General features: G+C 42.1%; 1 protein-coding gene across 19 annotated transcripts in view; it reads right to left on the bottom strand.

Moving 5' to 3' along the window:
- The window catches only part of Tcf4 (transcription factor 4), a 346,965-nt gene that overhangs the window by 212,408 nt on the left and 111,379 nt on the right, over positions 1-23,178 (bottom strand). For all 19 annotated transcript variants that reach the window (XM_042263873.2, XM_042263871.2, XM_076555435.1 and 16 more), the window contains 2 exons: positions 15,372-15,433; positions 11,888-11,984 (listed from right to left, as the gene is read on the bottom strand). In XM_042263873.2, the coding sequence (XP_042119807.1) occupies positions 11,888-11,984; positions 15,372-15,433 (159 nt within the window). The remainder of the gene's footprint in view (positions 1-11,887; positions 11,985-15,371; positions 15,434-23,178) is intronic.

Below are 23,178 nucleotides of genomic sequence, written 5' to 3'. Positions count from 1 at the left end.
AAGGGGGAATTGAAGAGGGAAAAGAAAAGTCTCTTTCAAGGTCACAAAATAATTTCCTGAACTATTTTCCATGTTAGTTTGTTCCAACAACTAACTCTCAGAGACCAATTACCCCACAACTAGCTCACAGGGATCACCCACTCTACTGAAGTGGTCTGCCGGGAGAGTGAAAATATTGGTAATCATCGCATGTTAATTTTCAGTTCACGTTTGTGAGGTCATTATAAGAAATGGGAAAACTCACTACAATGAAATAAACACTAACAACTAAAGAAAATGTACATTTAATTCTCTTAAGAGACTAGCTGTTAAAAGTTTCAAAAAATATGGATATTAGGCTCATGTCCAAACATTCTGGAAGTTCGAAGGGAGCTAGGGCCACTAGTGGAGTTCCCCCTGTGGTGAGTACTGCCCAATTAAGAAGAATCCATTACACATAAAGTATGTGCATTTGCACCTGAAGCATTTGGATTGGCTAGTTGAACTGTTAAGAATACAGCTGGAGCCGGGCGTTGGTGGCGCACGCCTTTAATCCCAGCACTCAGGAGGCAGAGCCAGGAGGATCTCTATGAGTTCGAGGCCAGCCTGGGCTACCAAGTGAGCTCCAGGAAAGGCACAAAGCTACACAGAGAAACCCTGTCTCGAAAAACCAAAAAAAAAAAAAAAAAGAATACAGCTGGTCCAAGTAGCCAAGGTAAGTAAAAGGCACAGAAATTTGCACTCAGGGGTTTCTGAGACTTTGGCCACTGCTTACAATACAATGCTGGATGATCATATTCTGGGATAAGAACAGTAAAAATTAGCTTTTTATGTGTTTCTCTCCTTCTTCACGTTCTTCATCTCCCTCTCCTCTACCAAATGTCATCGGGTAGTATGTCCTCTCTACTTTTACTCAGCCTTAATATGGCCCATAATTTATCACTTCCACATTCTTCCAAACTTCACTACATGATGCTCAGTTTCCAAGTGGCTGGGCCCGAGAAGCAGAAAACGGCTCATGTAAAGTCACAGTAGGCACAATCATCATTTGCATTAACCGCGCATAAGTACCAGGTGGTTTCCATTTTACTTCATCCAGACACAGGCCATCTACTCACATGACAAACTCCACCAAAAGCAGTCAGGAGCCCTGAGCAAAGTCAGGCAGCCAAGGAAGCATGATGAAGGGGTGTTGTAAACAAGGTCCCAGAGACCACAGTCCTTTCTGGATACACCACACACTGCTTCCCACATATCAGGTATTTTGTGTTATGTTCAAGCCACACAAAAGTTTCTGAGGTTAGATTCTAACAATTAAAACCTGTATTTTATACCAATTGACAACAATGCCTCCTCATCGTGTTTCCCATTAATAAACATATGTCAAGAAATCCAGAAGCAATTAATAAGCAATCACTGAGAAGACAGAAAGTGTCTGAGTTCCATCTTATAAAGAGCTAGGTTGCCTCTTAGGTCTGATGTTCTGCAAAAGGAAAGGAAATGAGATCCAGTGAATCAGCTCTGCTCAAACATACTACATGGTTCCGTTAGCCTTAGCAACTCTTAGCCGTGAAAGGGAAGGCAGGACAACTCCACACGGGGCCATACTCCCTGCCAAGGCTCTCTAGAGAAAAATTGAGCAGAGATGTCTCCAGGGCATTCCCAAGCACATGGGAAGTATTTATCCAAGTACCACGGATGAAAAGTCTTGTTCTTAGTCATGTCTCCACTGCTCAGCTGCAGCCAAATAAACCTATTTATTGGCCAGTCTCTTTGACTGAACCTGAGGATGAGGGCCTCTCAGTCACGTGTGAAGATGAAATTGAGAACCTTTAAAATGGGAAGAAAAGCAGCTGGAGGCAAACATTTCACAAAGGGGTACATCTGAATTTTACAAAGCTGTCGCAATGAGGTGCTTATTTCACAGGATAAAGGATTTTGTGGACAGGCTAAGAAAGCAAGCCCCCCATCTTGGTGGATGTCTTGGGAACGGAGCATACCATCCCATGCCCACCTGCTCCCGCCTTCTGCTCTGCCCGCATTAGAAAACAAAAGTATTTTTAAACTGTTATCAATCATGACTCAAAGCCACTACATTTTCAATTCATAACCAGGACCAAAACAGGCTCCCGGGCTGTACCTCTACATTGCTGTACTAGTCCCAGAGACGGGCAGCTGCCATGGTATCCTTTGAGTCATTCGGTGCTTAAAATGGCAGTTTTCTGAGTCCCAAGGAAGTACCTTGAGAACACTGACAAGAGTCACATGTTTAGGGAGCATCCACAGTGCACCCAGGGAAGGACACAGTTTTAATAGACACGGCAGTGATAACTATCCTGGACTTGAAGGGTAATGAAAGCTTATGAAATTCAGTGTGGAGGGGCCAATAAGTTGGCTTAGCAAGCCTGACACCTGAATTTCATTCCTGGAACACACACAGAAGAAGGAAAAACCCACCTCCTGGAAGTTTTCTGTGCTCTGACCTCCACAGGCATACAGCGGAATACTACCCACTCCACAGCGTTTATTAAAGCAATGTCCTGTCTAATCCCCAACCCCAGAGTCCGTACAGAGGTAGTGTACTAGTTAAGTCTGTGAGGTGCATCATATGCCAAATTTCAGACACCATCTTTCAAATGAAGACTGTCAAGAACAATGTCACTGCTAAATAAAAACAGCACTATTTAGTTCCCCACCCTGTTTATCTTTATAGACAGAAAGTCTTTCCCTCTGCCTGTGTTCTCCCCTGACCTGGTTCATGCCACAATACTGTTCAGCAGGACTAGAAAACTTCTGACCAAAAGTTGGAGCCTGGTCTCAGTCTTGGTGTGTTGTCCAGAATTAAATGCCTTTTTGCACACCACCCTCCACATTAAAAATCAGCGGGTAAAATTAAGAAGATATGAAGTGAAAAGAGGGACCCCCCCGCCCCGCCGCCACACAGGGTATGTATGACAACTTGTTAGGGGGAAATCCTCTGGAGACTGTTTTAACCTAGGAGAAAGAAGGTCTGTCGCTTTCAGTGGCACATTCAGGCTACCAAGCCTCTGCTGCATGGGTCTAACAGGAGGTGGTTCAATTTAAGATTGACATTTGGCTCTACCAAAGAGAGCACCAAAAAGATGAGGGTAGAGGCTGTGACTGAAACTATAGGCTGGCTACCTGACTGTCGTAGTTAGGGTTTCTATTGCTGTGAAGAGACACCATGGCCATGGCAACTCCCATCAAGGAAAACATTGAATTGAGGGGACTCGTTGACAGTTCAGGGGTTCAGTCCATTGTTATGATGGTGAGGAGCGTGGCAACATGCAGGAAGATGTGGTACTGGAGCTGAGAGTCCAACCTCTTGCAGGTAACAGAAGTCGACTGACACACTGGGCGGAATCCTGAGCATAGGAAACCTCAAAGCCCGCCCCCACAGTGACACACTTCCTCTAACAAAGCCACACCCACTCCAACAGAGCCACACCTCCTAATAGGGCCACTCCCTCTGAGATGATGGGGGCCAATTACAGTCAAACGACCACACTGACAAAATACTCTGTAGAGGCTAGAGCGGCAAAAAGCCAGAGGCATGAAAACGAGGTTTGGTCAGTGCAGGCACACAAAGTGGTAACTGGATGCCTCCCGACTTGCTCAGGGGTCAGCATACTGAAGGCTCAGAGATATGGATAAACTCCCCCAAACTCCAACACCAACCTAACTGCAACACCTTTTAACCTACTCCACGTCTATTTGTCTTGTGTTCTCATTTGCTGACCAAAACTGAGTTGAGACACACTTTTATACTTTATTGCATGAAATTTTGCTCTCGGTTTTCAAAATGACTGCATGACAAAGTACATACTTTTCTCTTTTAATATGTACACTCTGGGGACAAGAGAGCTGGCCCAGCAATTAAGAGCACTTGTTGCTCTTGCAGAGCAGCCCACAGCATCCAAATAGTGGCTCACAACTATCCTAACTCCAGTTCCAGGGGAATACAGTACCGTGGTCTGTCCCCAACCAGTGCCAGCCACATGCATGACACACGCATGCAGAAACATTCATACACATAAAACTTAATCAATCTAAAAAAAAAGATGGCTCTTAAAAATGAACACTGCGAATCAAACAGCTTATTATAAATTCTCTACCCCCTTTTCTTCTCTGTTTGTACTGGAGAGTCTGCAGAGTTACTACATACACAACCATCACCCATCCCAGTCCTCAAACTGGAGACAGACAGAGTATCAGGGTTCTGGGGAGAAAAGGACAGACATTACTAAACCCTCCTTTCCCAATCTTGACACCAGAAGCTGAGTCATTTTGAGACAACGATAAGGACAGAAGAATCACAGAGCCACCAGCCATGAAACCACAGACCTGCGAACCCATTCTAGCAGTAGCTAATACCAAACTTAGGAAGGAAAAAAAAAATTAAGCCACCATTAGTCAAATTTTCCAGTACATCGAGCACAAATATTCCTATCAGACACAAATGCATTATTTGCATGTGAATCTTAAATGATTTTTTTTCTTTCAGAATAAATAACTTTTTTTCTCTCTTTCTGATATGTGGCCGAGGCTGTTTAAAACCCAAGCTCCAGATACTTGGGCTTCTCAGAGCAAGGGTTACCACACCCAGCTAGAGTGAGTAGCCTTGCACAGAAGAATTCTCCCTGGTCCTTCGGGGACCTACACATCTCTGCTGCCCACAGTTTTCAAGGTACATTTTTCTGGTTATCGGTTCTTCTAACTTTCATAAAGCCAGGTTTTTTTGTAAACCTGTTGGAACTGTGAAAGTCTTTCACAGGCACAGTATGAGTCTCGTTGCACTACAGAGGAGACACCAGAACAGAGAGGAAGCTAGACCATGGAAAAGAGCAGCAGGGGTGATTGTTGACTGGGCAGCAGGAAGTGAGTTATCTGAATGCTGGGCACCATCAACTTCCTCAATGGCTTTTCAAAATATTATTGATTTCACCCACTTCTTCTTACACATCAAACAATCTGTAGTGTGGCTACTGAAAACCGAAATCCACCAAACCGTAAGATGAACCATACCCTAACAATAGGAGCATATTCCCTACAATGGAGGAGAGGAGACACATGTATAAAATAAAAATTGAATTTCCATCAGCCCGGTTCTGGTACAGGGTTTTGTTAACAGTTTAGCAGGAAATAGAGCAGATTCTAATTTATGGGCATTTACATCACTGCGGGTTTAAACCTTATAGATGTGGTTTCCAGGGTTATTTTTGTCTTGGACCATCTAAGGCCATTTGTTGAGGTCCTGTATTGCTACCCTGAGTACCGGCCTACAGCAGAACACTCTTTCTCTGGTATTTGATGGACTGAGTTATTATTTTACTCTAGACATCCCTTAATTACCGAGCTGGAAGAAGTGGAGATACAGAAGAACCCATTTAGCTGAGGCCAGGCTTGAAAGTTTACATTTGGGGCAGGGAGAAGGGCTCGGAAAGTACAGACACCGGCCACCGAGCCTGACGAGCACATTCAAGTCAGGGACCCATGCGGCAAGGAGAGAACCAACTCCCACAGGACCTCCACATATGCACTGTGGTACATACATACCACACACATATACACATATCCCCATATGTGCACACAAAAAGCAAATTTAAAGTTAATTTCTTTCTTTTTTTCATATTTGGATTTTTAAGACTTAAGTTTCTCTGTGTAACAGCCCTGGCTGTCCTTGAACTCACATTGTAGACCAGGCTAGCCTCAGACTCACAGAGGTCCACCTGCCTATGCCTCTCAAGTGCTGGAATTAAAGGCATGCACCACGACTATGGTAGTGGGATTAAAAGAGTGTATCCAGAAAGTTTCTTTAAGTTTTTTTTTAATTACATTTGGAAAATACAAGGCCTGTGAATGCTACTTGAAGGTGGTTATAAGATGGCAATGAAGAGATTAGAAAGGAGAATAAAACAAACATAGCTAATGAAAAAATACAGGGCACAGACAAAATGACATAAACAATAAAGGACCAGTACCTTAGAGACCGCCCAAAGATCTCTTCCTCGGCCAAAAGAGGTGAAAATGCAAGTCCTGAGCATTCAGGCAGTGTAGTAAAGGAAGAGCAGACTCGGGATCTCTAAGCCCACCCTTTCCTACAGCCATCAGAGACGCCAAAATCACTAACGCTTACACTGAAACCGTCACATTTCTCAGTGCTTCAGGAAGATGGTTTAACATATTAAACGAATCAATACCCTTAAGTCAAGCAAGTAAAATCAAATAAAAGCACCATTAAAGACTCCTCCATTCCATAATTGCAGGGGCCACATTATCAGCCCACCACATAAGAGAGGACAACTAGACAACTCAAGATGAAAAATGCCATTAAACACACACACACACACACACACACACACACACACACCTGGACAAAAGGCCTGGGAGTTTATCTCTGTGGTAGAGCACTTGCTAGCCAATTGTGCTGATTTCAATCCCAGAACAAGCAACATAGTAATAGTAATAATAATGATGATGATGATGATGATGATAATGAAGAAGGAAGGAAGGAAGGAAGGAAGGAAGGAAGGAAGGGAGGGAGGGAGGGAGGGAGGGAGGGAGGGAGGAAAGAAAGAGAGAGAGAGAGAGAGAGAGAGAGAGAGAGAGAAAGAAAGAAAGAAAGAAAGAAAGAAAGAAAGAAAGAAAGAAAGAAAGAAAGAAAGAAAGAAAGAAAGAAAGAAAGAAAGAAAACAGGCATTCAACAAGGAATATCCAACATTAATATACATAAAAGCAGGCCGCTCATCTAATTGTTTCAGAATACTTTGAAAGTGAACAAAACCTTCCAGAGTTGGCTTTTGCTGTTTATTAATATTTACATTTCTGCATCTGACCTAGTGGGCTAGTAAAAACCCCATCTGCCTGCGTGGGCTAGTAAAACTAGCCATGCTTTGAAAAGATGGTGTTTCTTTGTGGTCACGCTTCCCTTTGCCCATGAAGATGTGCAAAAACAGTTTTCCTCATAAAAGCCAGCTCCACTGAAAAGAAACACCACATTAGCATCTTCTCAGATGTGTCATTTTACAAGAAGTCTCTGTCACCTGCCTCTGCCACCGGGGTGGGAAAACTCGGCGCTCCACCTTTCTGCTGGGGTAAACTCGCGGTAGCCAGGAACACTCTGAAGTAAGAGAAACCTAAATATTCCTGCTAGGCAAACAGAAGAGTGGAACTGAATTCTAATGAGCCAGCAGCTGTCACAATATGACCACAGTAACCAAATCAAAATACCAACGGCTAACCCAGATGAGACTCAAAGGTCACCCTATAAGCCAGCAGCCTCCTTCGGTCCTTCCCGAATCCTCCAACTAATCCCACAGTAAAATGTTCGGCTGAGCTGGTTTAAACCCAGTGACTCTGCTGGTGAGTTATTCACCAGCCTGGTATAGGATGACTAAGGACTAGACACAAATACCACAGCTAGGAGAGGGAGGCGCTCACGCTGGGACATGTGCAAGCCGCAGCAGCTGACGGGACGCTGCAGGCAGCTGTTAGGCAGGCTCACTTTTCACGGCCTCCCCTCCCCAGTTCGTGAGCATACCCTCACTGGGCAACAGGCTCCCTGATCTCCCCCCCCTCCCCCCCCCCCCCCCCCCCGCACTGTGGTTTTCTACTGAGACTCCGGGAACAATGGAAGGAAAATGGATGCTGCCCTCCGTCCGTCGAGCAAAGACGTGCGGTTGCAAAATACACCATCCACCATTACAAAATACTTAGCCAATACTTGCAAGAAGTCGATGCTTGGCAAAACCAAATTTATTATGTTAATCTAGACAGAAATAAATTTTTAAAGACAGACTGCTTCTGAAAAATCTACATTCTTTTTGTACACTACATGCCAGGACTTTCAAACAATTCTAGACCATACAGATAATATTTTAAAAGACACAGGTCTCAAACTTATGCCCCTCGGTCCTGTTAGCATGTTCTAAAAGCTACCCAACTGAAGGCCTGTGAAGGTTTAATTTAGCAGGTTCAGAAATACAGTGAACAAGTTTCCAGCAGATAAAGAGTACATTAATATCATTAATAAATCACAGTAACCAGGCATGGTTTGTCTCTTCTATACACAAATCAGGGCATTGGATCGTATCTAAGGCAAGTTGGCTGTTATGTCCCCAAGGAAGACAGTAAGTTAGTCCACAGCAAACGTCAAGTGTGAGAGAAGGTTATTAATTGGCCTGTGTACTATAGTCTATCAATCCTGTCCCACAGCCAAACAAAAACAAAGTCATTCATGGTCATTTTTTAGCAGAAGTTTGCTTTTTGGCTGGTTCTATGTCCTTTGCCAGGTTTGCATAGTAACATCCAATGAAACTGTATGTATGACAACCATAGCTAAACAAGGTCTCTCCTAAAGATAACCTGTAGCCAAGGAGGGCCATTAGTCCTCATGACAGAACAGACACATGTGAGTGCATGTGTGTACTCATGTATACACGAACACGCGCTCATCTGTATCTACAGGAGGAATTTCACAATCATGAGACAGGGCATCACTTTCAGATTAATGAATGCATTTCTAAAAGAAAAATAATACGGTCACTTTTATTATTCTTATCAGTTATATCCCATTTGGCCACAATTTTAAGATAAGGACACAAAATAGACTGATACTGTGTCATTTTGGTATCACACAGAAATTTTATTTTATGAAAATTATAATTTATAGAAGACCATTCATATGAATTCTAAAAGTTGAGGCTTATCAAAAAAAGACTTTGTTATAAAGAAGTTTATGAGCAGACATGTCAAATTCTTTATCATGTCATTAAAATGGCATATTGCCATAAGAAAAAAAAATAGAGCATAATAATGTACTCAGGAAAGGAAAGGGGATGCAGTAATCTTTCCTTTCTTTGAAATAAAATAAAACTTCATAAGAAAACAGTTTACAAAAAGAAAAAAAAATCAGGTCATCTGCAGTTAATAACTCTTTCTCATAAAATTAGTGTCACTTATTTCTGTAGCAGACGCCTAATTCAGTCACAGACTTGATTGATTTGACAATAGAGAATCTGCCCCAATAAAGTGGCTGATTTATTTCCAATGATATAGCTTTTACCCTAATGTGACATGGCCAAATGAAGTCTTTGAAATATACAGAAATCTTTTGTACTTTTAATGAAAACCAGTTAAAGATTCTAGAGGGGACTCTTGCCCAAAGCTTTCAGGAGATTCTGAGAGCTTCTTTTGGTATCCACAAGGGTGATGGCATTAGAATATAGGCTAAACACAATGAACATTCAGGAGTCAACATGATTGTATCCTAAGAGTTAAACTGCTGGATAGCAAGGGGTCCTTACTTCATCTCTGTTTGCAAATTGCTAGTCGTTAATCTTTGAAAATCATGTCCTGTTTTAATTTAAAATAATAAAAATAAAAAAGCATAACACCCAAATGGGCTCATCTTAAAAGATAATTTCAGCAGACCCGGGCAAACACAAAGATCTTCGCTCCCAGAGTCAGGCCATGGGATATATGAGCCAGTCAAGATGGGAGAAATGAGAGGGGTGTGAAAAGTTGTTCAAGGCCCCAGCACCCTCAGTTCCTTAAAAATATCTCCTAATTCTTCTCTAAACTAAAAATGTGAGGCATGCCATACTTGTTTCAATGTCTTTTTCTCTCTTTGTGTCTCTTTGCATGCTGCACAGTGACCTCTCGCTCGGAGGGTGACTTCCTTGACCCGAGTCTGACACTGCCCCGTTAATGTCAGATAAACCATTTAGCCCAAGCACAATCCTTTTCTGTGCAAAGATCTGCTTGAGGTGGTGAATGCCGCGGTTGGTAAACAATACCGAGCCATGTTCCAGACCAGACAGCTTATCTAACAGAGAAGCCTTTGCACTGAATAGTGGGCAGGAGCTCGCCCACACTGCAGCATTTCTCATCACAATGGGGGACTCTGTCTTGGCCTTCATGACTCAGAGAGTAATGGAAGGAAGGCAGACGGGCGAAAGGGAGAAGCTGACATGGGCTTTCAGCTTTTCAACAACAACCACGCAGAAAGAACCACGTCCAGAGTGTCAGCCCACTTACATACACTTAACTAGTTTGGGTAAAAAACTAGTCTGTGAAATCGCTGTCCAGGAAGAAACACGGAGCAGGGCAGTCATGTGACGCGGCTGTATGCCTTGCTATGTTCTGACACATTAACCCAGCAGCCTGCTCTTCAACTTGTTCGCATACATACCAAACTTCTCAACAGGGGTGCTTCACATAGTTTAGGTAACATTTTAGCTCATCAGAGAACCACTTTAGGCTTTTCTAAATGAAGTCTGGAGAGTCTTTCCACATTGCTTCTCAGATCACTTTCCTTCCCTTTATCTTTGACTTTATCTGACACAGTTAGGTAAAAAATGAACAGAGACGCGAAGAGCCAAGTATTAAAATCATGGCTACAGACACCAAAGAGTCTAAACTTGTCCAGTAAAATCTAAGTTGACAAATACCTTGTCACCTGTTTCCATATATCTTGAGTTAGCTAAGGCCTGATGTATTTTTCACCAATAACTGAGAAGACCTACTCCAGCTTAAGTTAAAAATTAAAACTTCAATATGAAATTTATCATTGTGAAGGGTTAAAAAAAAAAACCCTAGCAAAAACAAGAACCTAGATCAAATAGTGTCTTGTGGTACTCAGAGAAGACACTCAAAAGCTAAACATGATGTTATCCATTAAAAACAACTGTGTTAAATACCTGATTTGATGGCAATTAAAAAAAAAAGACTGAGATTAAAGGACCATCAACATCTTAAGTAACTGGCAAAGCTTCCGAGGTTTAAAATCAGGACACTCTTGAAAAGCATTCGAAATTCCAGTTTCAGTACAATATAATTATTGCTCAGTATTTTCCTTGGAGAATGGTCCAACAGCTTGTGTCATGAAATTGAACTTCATTTATCGACAGATCTGCCATAGAACTTGGCCAACCTGAAAGACCTCCTGATAGTGTGAAGAACTCACATATACTAGAACAAAGATCATTGTCTTCAATCAAAACTGAAGTAGCCAGCTACTGGGACCTTTTAAGCCATTATGAATTATCCTTTCATTGCTCAGGTTTACTGCTGTTAACATCCCGACTGAGTAGTCAAAAGCAGAGAAATATACTAACAAAGCCAGAATGTAGGGCATGACAGAAATCTGCAGACAGACACAAACCACAAGCAGCCACACAGCTTCTGTAAAGGCATATAGGATGAGGGCTGTCCAGAGTCGCGCTTCTCAACCTTCCTAATGCTGTGACCCTTTAAATACGGTTCCTCGTGCTGTGGTGACCCCCATCCATAAAATTATTTTCACTGCTACTTCATAACTGTAATTTTGACACTGTTATGAAGCATGATATAAGTATCTGATATGCAGGATATCTGATGTGCGATACCAAAGGGGTCACAACCCATAGGTTGAGAAACACTGACCTAGACAGTCAACATAGAGTCTACACCCTGACAAAAATACAATCAGACAATCCAGTTCAGCTTGAGGGAGTTACTCTCTGACTACACATCTTTGTCAATCATGAAGCCAAATACTTTATTACAAATATTTGCCACTTCGACTTCTTCAGTGTGTACTGAGAAAACTATTGTTTAACGACACTTTATGTCTAAGGAAGACAAAAGTCTACATAAATCCTGAATGACTGAAAATCTTTAATTCCATGTTGGTAAGACTTAGTGCTTGCTGTTCTGTTCGCCAACATTCACAGCACTTTTATTCCTTTATTTATGAATGGCATTTCTATCATTTAAGAGCACTATAGTAAACTGACTGACTAGCCCTACTCCTAAAAACTGAACGTCTGTCTGAGGCACATATTTCCCCTTCCACGGCAAAACACAGGCTTTCCATAAACACATGTTAATATAAAACTTTTCTTACTTTGTATTCTGGAATTGACAAAAGGTGGAGAGAGATTGTCATGTGACCCAAGATCCCTGCTGGTCATGTGGTCATAGGGAGTCCCATCTCCATAGTTCTGTAAATAAAATCACAGAGTAAGTCTCTTCATTTTACATTTATAAACACACCTCAATACTGAACCCCTTCCTACCAGAGAAACTGGAGTCAGTTATTATCTGGCCCATGAAATCTCACTGTAAGAACTTGTACCTTCGGGTGACTAGAAGACTCAGGGAACTCCTGAATCTACAGAATTCAAATGTTTCCCACAGTAATCGCTGTGAAATCTTGATATAACAATAATGTTACCAGCTTCATAGAATTGTTGACATGATTAAATGAAATAAATATGTAAACAGCCAACACCTATGAAGTAAACTGCATATACCAAGAGTTATTCTTTCTCAAAACCTATGTTAAAGTAAGGAGAAACGATTCATCATCTGCAATGATCTGCCTCTTGTGAAAGCAAGGTAGAGCTGTTCAAGCAACATTTAGCTTGCAATACTAAAGCTTCAATGTTTATTTTAGCTACTCTTGCAGCTGCAAAATGGATGGTTCATTATATTAGTAATTAACACATAAGAATGGGAAGAATAACACATTTGAACTATGAATGAACATCAAAGCTTCAGGACCAGGCCTGTGAGATGGTTCAGAGAGAAGAGGAGTGCTCGGTGTATCCGCCTGAAGACCTGAGTTCAACCATGTAAAAGTGGGACAAAAAATAACCCTACAATGCTGTCCTCTGACCTCTAGATCTGGGCAGTGACATGTATATGCCCTTCCCCACCTTCATATGCACACACTCATACCCAGTAATACATAAAGGTTAAAGCTTCAACACAAATCAGTATGCAGGTAAACAAAATATGCCACACAAAAGCAATTTTAAGGGGAATAATTTCTGAAAAAAAAAAATGTTTCACAAGAATAATGATCTCCTCATCTTGGGAATTTAAAAAATAATACATTGTTTGTAAGCTTTCCAGTCACTTCAATTCCATGGAGAATTTCAATAACATCTAAGAAAGAGTTAAAACCAACTGTGTTATTTGATTCAAATCTCGGTCTATTAAAGAGCATGATGTGACTAGGGGGCGGGGCGGGGGAAGCATCTGCTCAGCTGGGTGAACTGTCCATAAAGTCTAAGTCAAATTTACTCAGAGGTATCAGTTTGGTATGTTAGCCAAAGGGCAGAATCTGCCCACACATGAAAGATGGATGCTGTGAGAACAGAGAAAGCCACATCACTTCAGTGTAAAGGACTGAGACCCTCGGGATAGGCAACTCTGCTCTCTCTCTCACCTTTCTTCCTTTACAAAAAAATTAACCAGGATGACGCTAGAATCTAATCCTGCTGGAATGTTCATTTGTAACTAGAGGTCATACACTAAGGACCCATCCAGGCATTGTATAACGCTGATTATTATTTATGAAATTTCCTCATCCTAGCTAGTGCACTACCAACTTCAAATACATTATGGAACTCAATTATCAGCACAGCACTTTGTGTGGAAGACAGTTCCAGAACTTGGTGATGGGAGGAAAAGGGACACAGTTAGGTCACCTAATATGAGTCTACAAACATCTGTCTTGGGAAAACCCCTGGATTTGAGAAAATATAAGTGATAATACAGTGATTCAAATCATTCACCAATATGTGTCTTGTGTATATTTATTTATTCACGTGTGTGTATGTGTTCATGTGTACTCACTTGTGTGTGTGGTACATGAGTGTGGATGCCAGAACCCAAATTCAGTCATAAAAGGCACAGATTAGGGAGGCTAACTTGTCAGTGAGCCCCAGGAGCGGGGATTTGAAGTGGCACAGTACTATCCCTGAATTTTTTTTTCTTAACAATGCATTATAGGGATCCAACCCTAGGCTTTATGATTATATATAAGCCCTTTGCTGACTGACCTATGTACCAAGAACTACCAATGCATTTCTTTTTTTTTTCTTTTTTAATTATACTTATTTACTTGCTTTGTACGTGTGTCATGGGTGGGAGTGTCACACACGTGTGCCACAGCACATGCAAGTCAAAGGACAACTTGGAGTCAGTTTTTTCTCTACCACGTGGGTCTCAGGGATGGAGCTGTCTAGGCTTAGCAGTAAGGGCCTTGACCCACTGCGCCACCTCATGGGCTTCTTTAAGTCAATAAAAACTGCAGTTTCTGGAAACCAAGTTTAAAAGTAAACCAGGAAGATTCTAAATGGGCTTTGCTTGCCAAAATGCAGTTGAAAAGGACATTGTATATTCGACTACATACACACTGTAAGACATTTTAAGTTTTAAAAGCAAGCTACTGGTAGGAAACGAATAGTAAGAAGTTACTATAAAGTTAATAATGTATTTTTACTATGAGAATTTAGCTCAATATTTGTAGGGTTGTACTGAATCACATAAGAAGAAACTGAGGAAGTCTAAATGACCAGAACAATAGAGGGGCATTCTGTCAGGCCCACTTGCTGTCAAGGGATTGGATTTATTTGTGCAAGTGCGGACTGTAACATGAGGAGGAGGAAAGATTTCCTCAACCCATCCATATAATGCATTAGAATGTCAAGCTCGGCAGCTGCTCCAAGGCTCAACAGAGTTCCTCATAGGCTTAGAGATCCTGCTACACCCTGAAGACCAGCTTGAGGCGCACAGTGCCAAGGACAGGTGCAAAGTGTTAAGTATGACTGGCTAAAATAGCCTTTTTGGCAGCTTGATGGACCACCTCTGCCTCCAGGGACAGAGCAGAGCCCTCCCCCAATGCAAAAGGATGGGAACAGTTACAGGAAGATGTCCCCCTCCCAGAAGAATGCAGCAGCTAGAGATGCAGGAAGGAGGGATGTTCATTTTACTGCATGAAGTCTACTTCTAACTGGAGACAATGTATGTGTATTATGAAACCTGCTATGGTCTTAGGGCACCTAAAAAAATAATAATAATACAGTAAAGATACCGTATGCAGCGGCCTTCCTGGTGGAACAGTAGCATGGTCACAAAGTAAAACTAATGTGGACCTGCTATCATACTAATAGGCTATAACTCCACGGAGTGTTATTCAGGAGTCTAGTCACACCAATATATGACTGATAAATTCGAATTTATTTAAGCTTGGTCTGAACGCAACAAATGACTTCCTATCACACTTGATCACTGGCTGGCTGGCAAAGGTTTGGCCGTGGGGTTGCTAAAAGATTTCTCTTCAGGTTAGCACCACCAATTCAACAGGTATAAACCCAGGTGTGGTAACCAAACAAAAATCAAAGAAGCCCAGAAAGCTGCCCTCAATAAACTGATGATACATGTAGATCTGTGCAGGTGCGTGTGCATGTGTATGCGTGTGCATGTAGGCACATAAGTATGCACTCTTGAGGATGCATGCCTGATGCATGTGAGAAGCTTAGTCAATTTACATATATGCCATGTCTGCCTGCAGGGACAAGAAGATGATATATACTTACCCTGGATGGGCTTGGATGGCCTCCATTCCCCCAGGACCCTGAGCTACTTCTGTCTTCTACATCTAGGGACAAGAGAGAAGTTCTTTAGGCTTTCTTGCAATAATTCTTTCGTTTTGTATATGCACTTTTAAATTAATGTTTCAAATTAATCTCCTGTTGCCTTTAATTAAGAACCAGGCGCAGGGCTACCATGATGACAGTGGCTTCTGACCCATCTACTTAAATTAACCAATTTAGATTCACAGCAGACGTGAACTGGACCCTCAGGAACCAGAGGTATGCACATAAAAATTGCCTCTATCCTCCACAGCATTTGATAGCCTCCGTCGTGAGAGAGAGGAAATGGCGCTTAAAGTTTTATTAAAACCTTTCGAACAAAACAAACTTAAAAGTACACGAACACAATTTAAATCCAAAGGGAAAGTTAAGCTGAAGTAAATACCCACACTGACACTTTCAACATCACTGCCAGAACATGACTAGATACTGTTTGTTCTCTAGCCAAGTTTATTACAGCAGACAACAGACGTGCAACCAAAACTACAAAATGAAAGGACTCAGTGGTTTGCTTTCACTAGCACAGTGAAGAGATATTTGGGCTTTTATAAAGGTTGTGGAGACACCTTCTGTTTCTAACAAAACAAACAAACAACAAAAAAAAAAACCAGAATGGTCCATATAGCCTAAACTATCATCATCATCATCATCACCATTATCACCTTCATCATTGCTTTGAGAGCTTGATATAATGCATCTGATCATATTCACCCTTACCCCAACTCTTTCTAGATCCATTCCCCCCCCCCCGCTTTCCCTACCCACCCAATTTTATTTCCTATTTTCTTTTTAATCTTTCAAGACTAATTTCTGCTGCCCAAATATCATTGATATGTGGTTTTCTACTACAGAGTACGTTATTATCCTGGTATTTGATATGTAGAAACTAAAGTTGACATTAGATGATAAGGCAATAGTTGATTTCGGTACGTCATGCTTGAAGAGACCCCAGTCAGCAACCAGGAAGCTGGGATCCACTGAACTCTCTCTCCCTGCACCGTTCTAATGCTGACTAGAGAAGGAACATTCCTTCATGGATGTTGTGAGCAACAGTCCTGAGGACAGCAGAGCCATGAAGTTCTAAGGCTCACTCTATATTTGGGGATGGCTTTGACATTTTGATGAAAGGCCCATTATAAGCATGAAAAGTTTCCCTGTTGTGTATATTTTTTGATCCTGGGAGATAACAGACGGCCATCACAAACATCCCCTGACAGAATCGGAGGAGGGTGCGAAACTCGGATCCAGGAGCCGTGAAACCCCGGGTACTAACTCTCCGAACATCTCCCTGATACTGTTTATTCTCTCACTGGCCCACTGTCGCTCCTTTCATTACTGCTGCTTTATTATCGGCAGAAGCAATCACAGTGTAATTAATTGGCTTATTTTTGGGTACAGAGGAGTACATGGTGTTACAGGATATCTTAAGAGTTGGGATAGCAACAATCAACTTACTGCTAATAAACCTGAAGCTTCCCCTTCCATCTCTCTCTCTCTCTCAGTGGCCCTCTGTCTCCTGGCCCCATGCCCCCTCCCTCCCTCCCTCCCTCCCTCCCTCCCTCCCTCCCTCCCTCCATCTTCCCCATTCCTCTTTTTCTCCCTTAACCCTAGTTCCTCGGTTCCTCTTGGTTGGTACCCCAGCAGGTAAGGAGCTACAGGCAGATGTCCCCAATGGAAAGTTAGACTCAGTGCACGGCAAGCTTAAGGCCCAGAAAAGCAAGCCCAGGAGACCACATGGAGTCTGAAGAAAAGAGGTAAGACTTTCCCACACCCTGCTGTTTAACGACCCAGCATGCCGCCCTACCCTGTACACACTGAGCTGGAGTACACGAAGAAGGCACTCGCCACCCTCAGGGATGTTCACACGAGTGAGTTTTGTATCCTGTGTGGTTCTCTTAATTCTTAAATAAAACACAAATATTTTCAGGGAGTGGGGGTGCAAAAATAAAAGCTCTCAATCACTGCAGGTTTTACAGGTTTTTCAAACATTTAGTACAACCTGACTTTTCCCAGCCAAAACTTGGATTGATGGGAGAGCCTGCCCTTAAATCTGCCCAACATGCAAGAAAGGGCTAGATTTGATTTTCTCTGTCTGTCATAGACTTCATAGTTCCTGGACTTGTCTATCTTTCAAATACAAAAAGGGGGCGGGGGGGGGGGGTGTTAGATTTTAAACATGCAATATAGGTGAGGGCAAAATGCACCATATGACTCTGCCAGAGAATCTCCATTGGGGGCAATTTTGCCACCAAAAGGCATTGGCAAGTTCCACAGGCAGTTTTCCTTATCACAGGTTAGGAAAGAGGTCAGGAGCACTGCCAAGCACCCTACAAAGGCACAGGACAGCACTTTCAATCAAGAATGCTCTTGCCGCAAGTACAGACCATGCTGAGACACAGTCACCCCAGGCCAGTGAAAACAGAAAAGGAGTTTGCGAAAAGATGGACTGCAATTTAATATGACTTACTAAGAACTCTTGCCCCCGATACACTGTGGCTATGGATTTGAACCCAAGCTTGAGCTGCATGGTTTTAGGTGACCTTTATGCCTATCTTCTGACCACCAAATAAAAGGAAAAAAATGGTCAACCCAGCAGCCTGCTAATTAGCAGGCAGATAAAACACATCAAAACTTGAGTATTCCCAACTGGGCAATTTCAAAAGCGAGCAAGCCACTAATTAAAAATGCTGGAAGTCGAGCTTTTTCCAAACAGGTTAAATACTGGCTGGGTTCCTTCACAAAGACATTCCTACCCAATCAGATCTGACTGCTCTTTTCCCATCCTTTCCCATTTCCATCTTTCTCATTTCCCGACCTCACACTGCTCTGCCTTCCTCTCTGTTTCCTCTCTTTTATTGCTCTCTTTTGAACAAGATCTTCCTTCCCTTAGCTGGCTAGATCCAGAGGATGAGGACAAATCATCAGGTCCACCAAACTCAATAAAGAGGACCACCCAATGAATTCTAATTATATTTTAGCTTGGAAAAAAAAATCTATATAAACTGGTATGCATTTATGTAACGCAAAACGGAAGTCTGTTGTGGCAATTCACAAACAGGTAAACATGTCACTTTTTAGCCATCTGTGTGCATCCTCTCTGCCCTAAGCTTCATCAGACCCGCCAGTCACCTGAGTGTTTCCTCAATAACCAGGCCAGTGCATCTCATCTCAAAGTCCACCTCCATCTGAACTGCTTGGTATGATCACTTCAAAGCCAGCCTCTTAGGGTGCATCTCAGACACAGAGTCTGGACCTCACCAGTGAGGCAGAGGCAACTGTGTTTATCGCAAGGTCCCCAGGTAATTTTCATGCACATCGCAGAGTATGAGAAGCAGGAGACTATTCTACCAGAAACCAGGCAAATGATGCCCATTACCCCTACAGCAGCCTACCTCACAGAGTACCTTAAAAAAGTTCTCTGGATAATGGTAGTTAGCTAGTCTTAAGAGCACATACTGTTCTGGCAGAGGACTCCCAGAACACATATCTGGAAGTTCACAACTGTCTGTAACTCCAGTTCCAGGGTATCTGACATCCTGCTGACCTCCTCACACAAATGCATGCATACGTATACACACACACACACACACACACACACACACACACACACACAATTTTAAGCACAAAAAAAAATCCTTTAGTAAAAAAAAAAAAAATGTTCTGACTCCACATTCAGTCCATGCTCCTGTCTCAAAGCATCCCAATGGTACTTGCTAGAATTACTTTTTGTGTACCCTGCACCTGGCCTGTGCCTGCCCACTATTCATTCTATGCCAGACACCGTACAGTCTTTGATGTCAGCCATGGGTTTGATCCTATTACTCCCTGTGCCTAGAAGGGGTGTCCAAACTTTTGACACTGCAACACAGCAGAGTCACTGACGTCTACAAAGCCCGTGCTTGAGACCTACAGAATTGACTTGAAAAAAAAAAAATACTGAGTTTTGTTCCAAACAGGGTTTCATTATGTGTAGCCTTGGCTGTCCTAAAACTCAGTAAGTAGACCAGGCTGGACTCAACTCACAGAGACCCTCCTGCTTCTGCCTCTCAAGTGCTGGGATTAAATGTTTTAAAATAAGTTGAGAGTTTTATGCAAACTTTTTAGCTGTCTCTGGCCACATGTGACCTGACTGCCACGAGGTGGACATGCCTAACTTTTCCTTCCCTCTCAGATGAAATGAACCCGAATGTGTGACCAGCCTTGTGCCGGACACTTATATGTCCTAACAGGATGCCAACTTTACATATGAGAAAAGTTAAGCTCAGGGGGGGCTAGAAAGGTCCCTGAAGTGTTAGTACACAGCCAAGGAGGGACAAATATACAGCTGACATGGGATCATGATTCAGTGAGTACACCCAGCAAACACTCAGTGGTATGAATTTCTTAATTCTATACACAGTTAGAATGTTCCTTCTTGTCCCCCAGATGGAGCGAATGTATTTTAAAAAGCACATTTTCTAACCACTACTGTATTCATAAAACATTAAAGATATTCAATAGTAGGTAAATTAAACAAACATTTGAATGAATCACAAGTTAACAGCATAAAAGACAAATAGTAAAATTCTATCAAAATAGATGCTATGATGGGCTAGATATTTACTGGAGACACATGGAAACCTTAGAAGCTATTATACTGGCAAAGATGAAAAGAAAATTTAATGCAGTTATCAGATTAAAAGATAAAAATTGTTCAGGGTAAACAAAAGTAACACTTGCGTTTAATTTCATGGAAAATTCAAGTTCTCTCAATAAAAGTCAGACTAGAAATAAACAATTCACTTTATCTATAGAAATCACACTTGTGGAGTTGCGGAGGTTGGGTCAGTATCATAGTTCATTGAGCAGACATTTCTTCTACAAATAACCCTGAGGAGATACGCACACTCCACCCCAGGCATTGATGAATATATATAATATAGACTGTACAGCAAACATGCTTAGCTCCCTCTCGGTACCTTGTATGGTACACAGCAGAGGACGGGCTCATTTGTTTTTTACTGAATCCAACAAGCAGAAAGGGAAGAAAAAGAAAACGGCATTTTTGGTATGGGAAAAGGTGTTTACATCTCGATTATGAGACAAAACAACAAACAGAGGATGATCCAGGTAACACAGTAACAAAACAAAAACAAAAAGATGCTGGCAGAGGAGGTCCGAAGAGCCAACTCAGGCCACTCTTTGTTTACAAATAACCAGTCACCTCTTCACCGTGGGCGTGGGAAGGGATCACAATGCTATGGGCCGACAGAATGATACAAAAATACCAGCAGATGAAAGAAATTACACTTTTACAGATTGAAAGGCGCTCAACTGCCTGAGGTTTTTCTGATAATCATCCAAAATGTGATAGTCTTGGCAACTTTTACAGATGTGCAGTTGCTCTGAAAATCAACAAGCCATTGAGGAACTCTCGACGCGCGCGTGGTTAGTTCTGTGAAGTCATTCGAAAATGTCTGACCCGTCACCGCCAAATTAGAAAAGTTATCTGGGCAGAGCTTGGACACAAGTTGACCCTGAGAGGGAGGATCCCCTGACAGGATTCTAACTTTCTCTGGTTTTCCATCCATTCACTGCTCTTCAGGACTGGATCACTCAGATCCCCACTTTGTGGACAATGACGCTCAAACTATCAAGGAAACTGTGCAAACCTTGAAACTCTGTGCTGGGAGATGGGGAGCAGACTTAGATTTGAACAGGGGCTCTTCTGTGCCCATCATCATAGTCCAAATAAGTCACTGGCCACTCTGAACTTATTTTTGTGAACCATAAAATAAGCGAGTTCGATTTCCATTCTTGGAAATAGGGCAGGCTAGTATATTTGGATAACCCTCCCACAGAAGACTAAAAATGATGGATAACAGGGTTTTTTTTTTTTTTTCTTTTACGTCTTCTTTAAAATACTAATGAGCTGACATGATATGAAAGTTCCATCTAGCCAAAGCCAAAATCAAAGCGAAAGCTGGAACCCAGGGCACAAGAAGACATGTCTGCCAGGAGGACATGTGCCAACTTAGAAAGTTTAATGGCCTCTTCAAACAAAGGAATCAGAAGAGAAGAGTAAGACCTACCCAAGGGGGGATAAAGGGAAAATAGAATTTGCAAGCTTAAGGAGATACCTTATGGTAAATGGCTAATTTACACTTGTTAAACACAAGTGCCACCCCCAGAAGAAATTCCCAGCATGGGATCCCTACTGAGAGTGCCTCATCTGCTCAAGGCCTCCAAAACTGAAGTTCTCCAAACCACTTGAACATTGGGACTGAACGAAATCTGAGTCTCATACTTTTATGGTACCTAGTTTGACCTAACAGAGCAGAGACTTGTGCACAGTCATCTGGAAGGTACAGAAACACAAAATAATGAGGATTCACAAATGCTACTTTCCCCATGGAGTGCTGAAGCCTTATTTATCATAAGTGAGAATTCAATCGGCATTAGATTTGCTCAGTGGCTCCAGTTATCTTTAAAATATTCCTTTCGTGCCTTATCGCCAACGCATCTTTCTGCATGTCATATATAAATGAAGTGGTGTCAAAGATTATTCTAGATGCCTGCAGACCTATATAAAGAAACAGACCACATATTAAGTAGGTGCGTTCCTAATTTGAAATAAACAAGTCTCAGAGCTAACTGGGTCTTTTGGTTATACGTAGAGCTGGGGATTCTTTCCATTGAGCCTAGACCCCACTAAATACCAAGACCCTAGAGCACCCTAAAATCACAGAAAAAGTAACACTTTGCCACGCTCAAATGCCTGCTCTTGAGGAGACACACTGATTTACTACTAAAAACTCTCAGATATTCCAAAGCATCCAGAGGCTAAGGATGATGAATTCCTCGGAGAAGATAATTCTTCCGCCACAGGTTAGCATCTACACTGTCTTGAGTCCTCTCTGCAACAACAGGCACTGTGAAACATCCTCCACACCATGATGGAGACTCACAGAATGCGTGCATCTGTGGCTCCTACTAATTCCCTAGTCCAGGAAGAACCCTTGGCTGAGCCCTCCACACAAACTGAGATGGCATATGCTCTCCGTCAGTGCCAGATGAATTTAGAGTTCAAAATATTTCATCAGCAAAGAGCGTGTTAAGGACGTGCACATTTTCATTAGCACCCAGCACAATAAGAGCTCTAAGAGGAGTGATTTGAAGTCAAATTTGGGGACTAGTGCCGACATGGGAAGAGTTGAGGAGCTCCTGACACTGATAGACCATGTCCATACAATGTCGACTGCTGCTGTTTCCTATTAGAAACAAGATGTGATGCTTCAGCATGCAGGCATCTGTGCAAGGCCAATCACTGAGGAGTAACTCCGGCACTTACCAGAGCCGACTGAGCAAAGGACAAGAGAGCGACACTTTCCACACCCACAGGGTTCTAAGATATAATCAGTAAACAGAAAGCGGACCTGGGCTTCCCGTGTTCCCATCACGACTGTCACGGAGCTTTCTATATCAGATCTGAAACTAAAAAGGTGTGTGTGTGTGTGTGTGTGTGTGTGTGTGTGTGTGTGTGTGTGAAGTGTGCATGCATGAGTATGAAAGGTAATTGAAGATACTGGTGAGGACACAGTATAAAATAACTTGTTTGGAGTGGATTACTGTAATGCTATTATCCTTTATTAATGCCAGTTAGTATGTCTTTTAAGCACTGTTTAAAAATGTTATTCTAAAAGCAAATAAATAAATGACAATGTTCTTTTTCCTAAGTTTGTAATAAGCTTTCTAACAGTCAGTCAACTTA

This window comes from Peromyscus maniculatus, chromosome 19 (assembly GCF_049852395.1).
Source record: "Peromyscus maniculatus bairdii isolate BWxNUB_F1_BW_parent chromosome 19, HU_Pman_BW_mat_3.1, whole genome shotgun sequence".
Taxonomy (NCBI): Eukaryota; Metazoa; Chordata; class Mammalia; order Rodentia; family Cricetidae; genus Peromyscus; species Peromyscus maniculatus.
The sequence above is the reverse complement of the archived record's forward strand: the minus strand, read 5'-3'. Positions and strand labels throughout refer to the sequence as shown.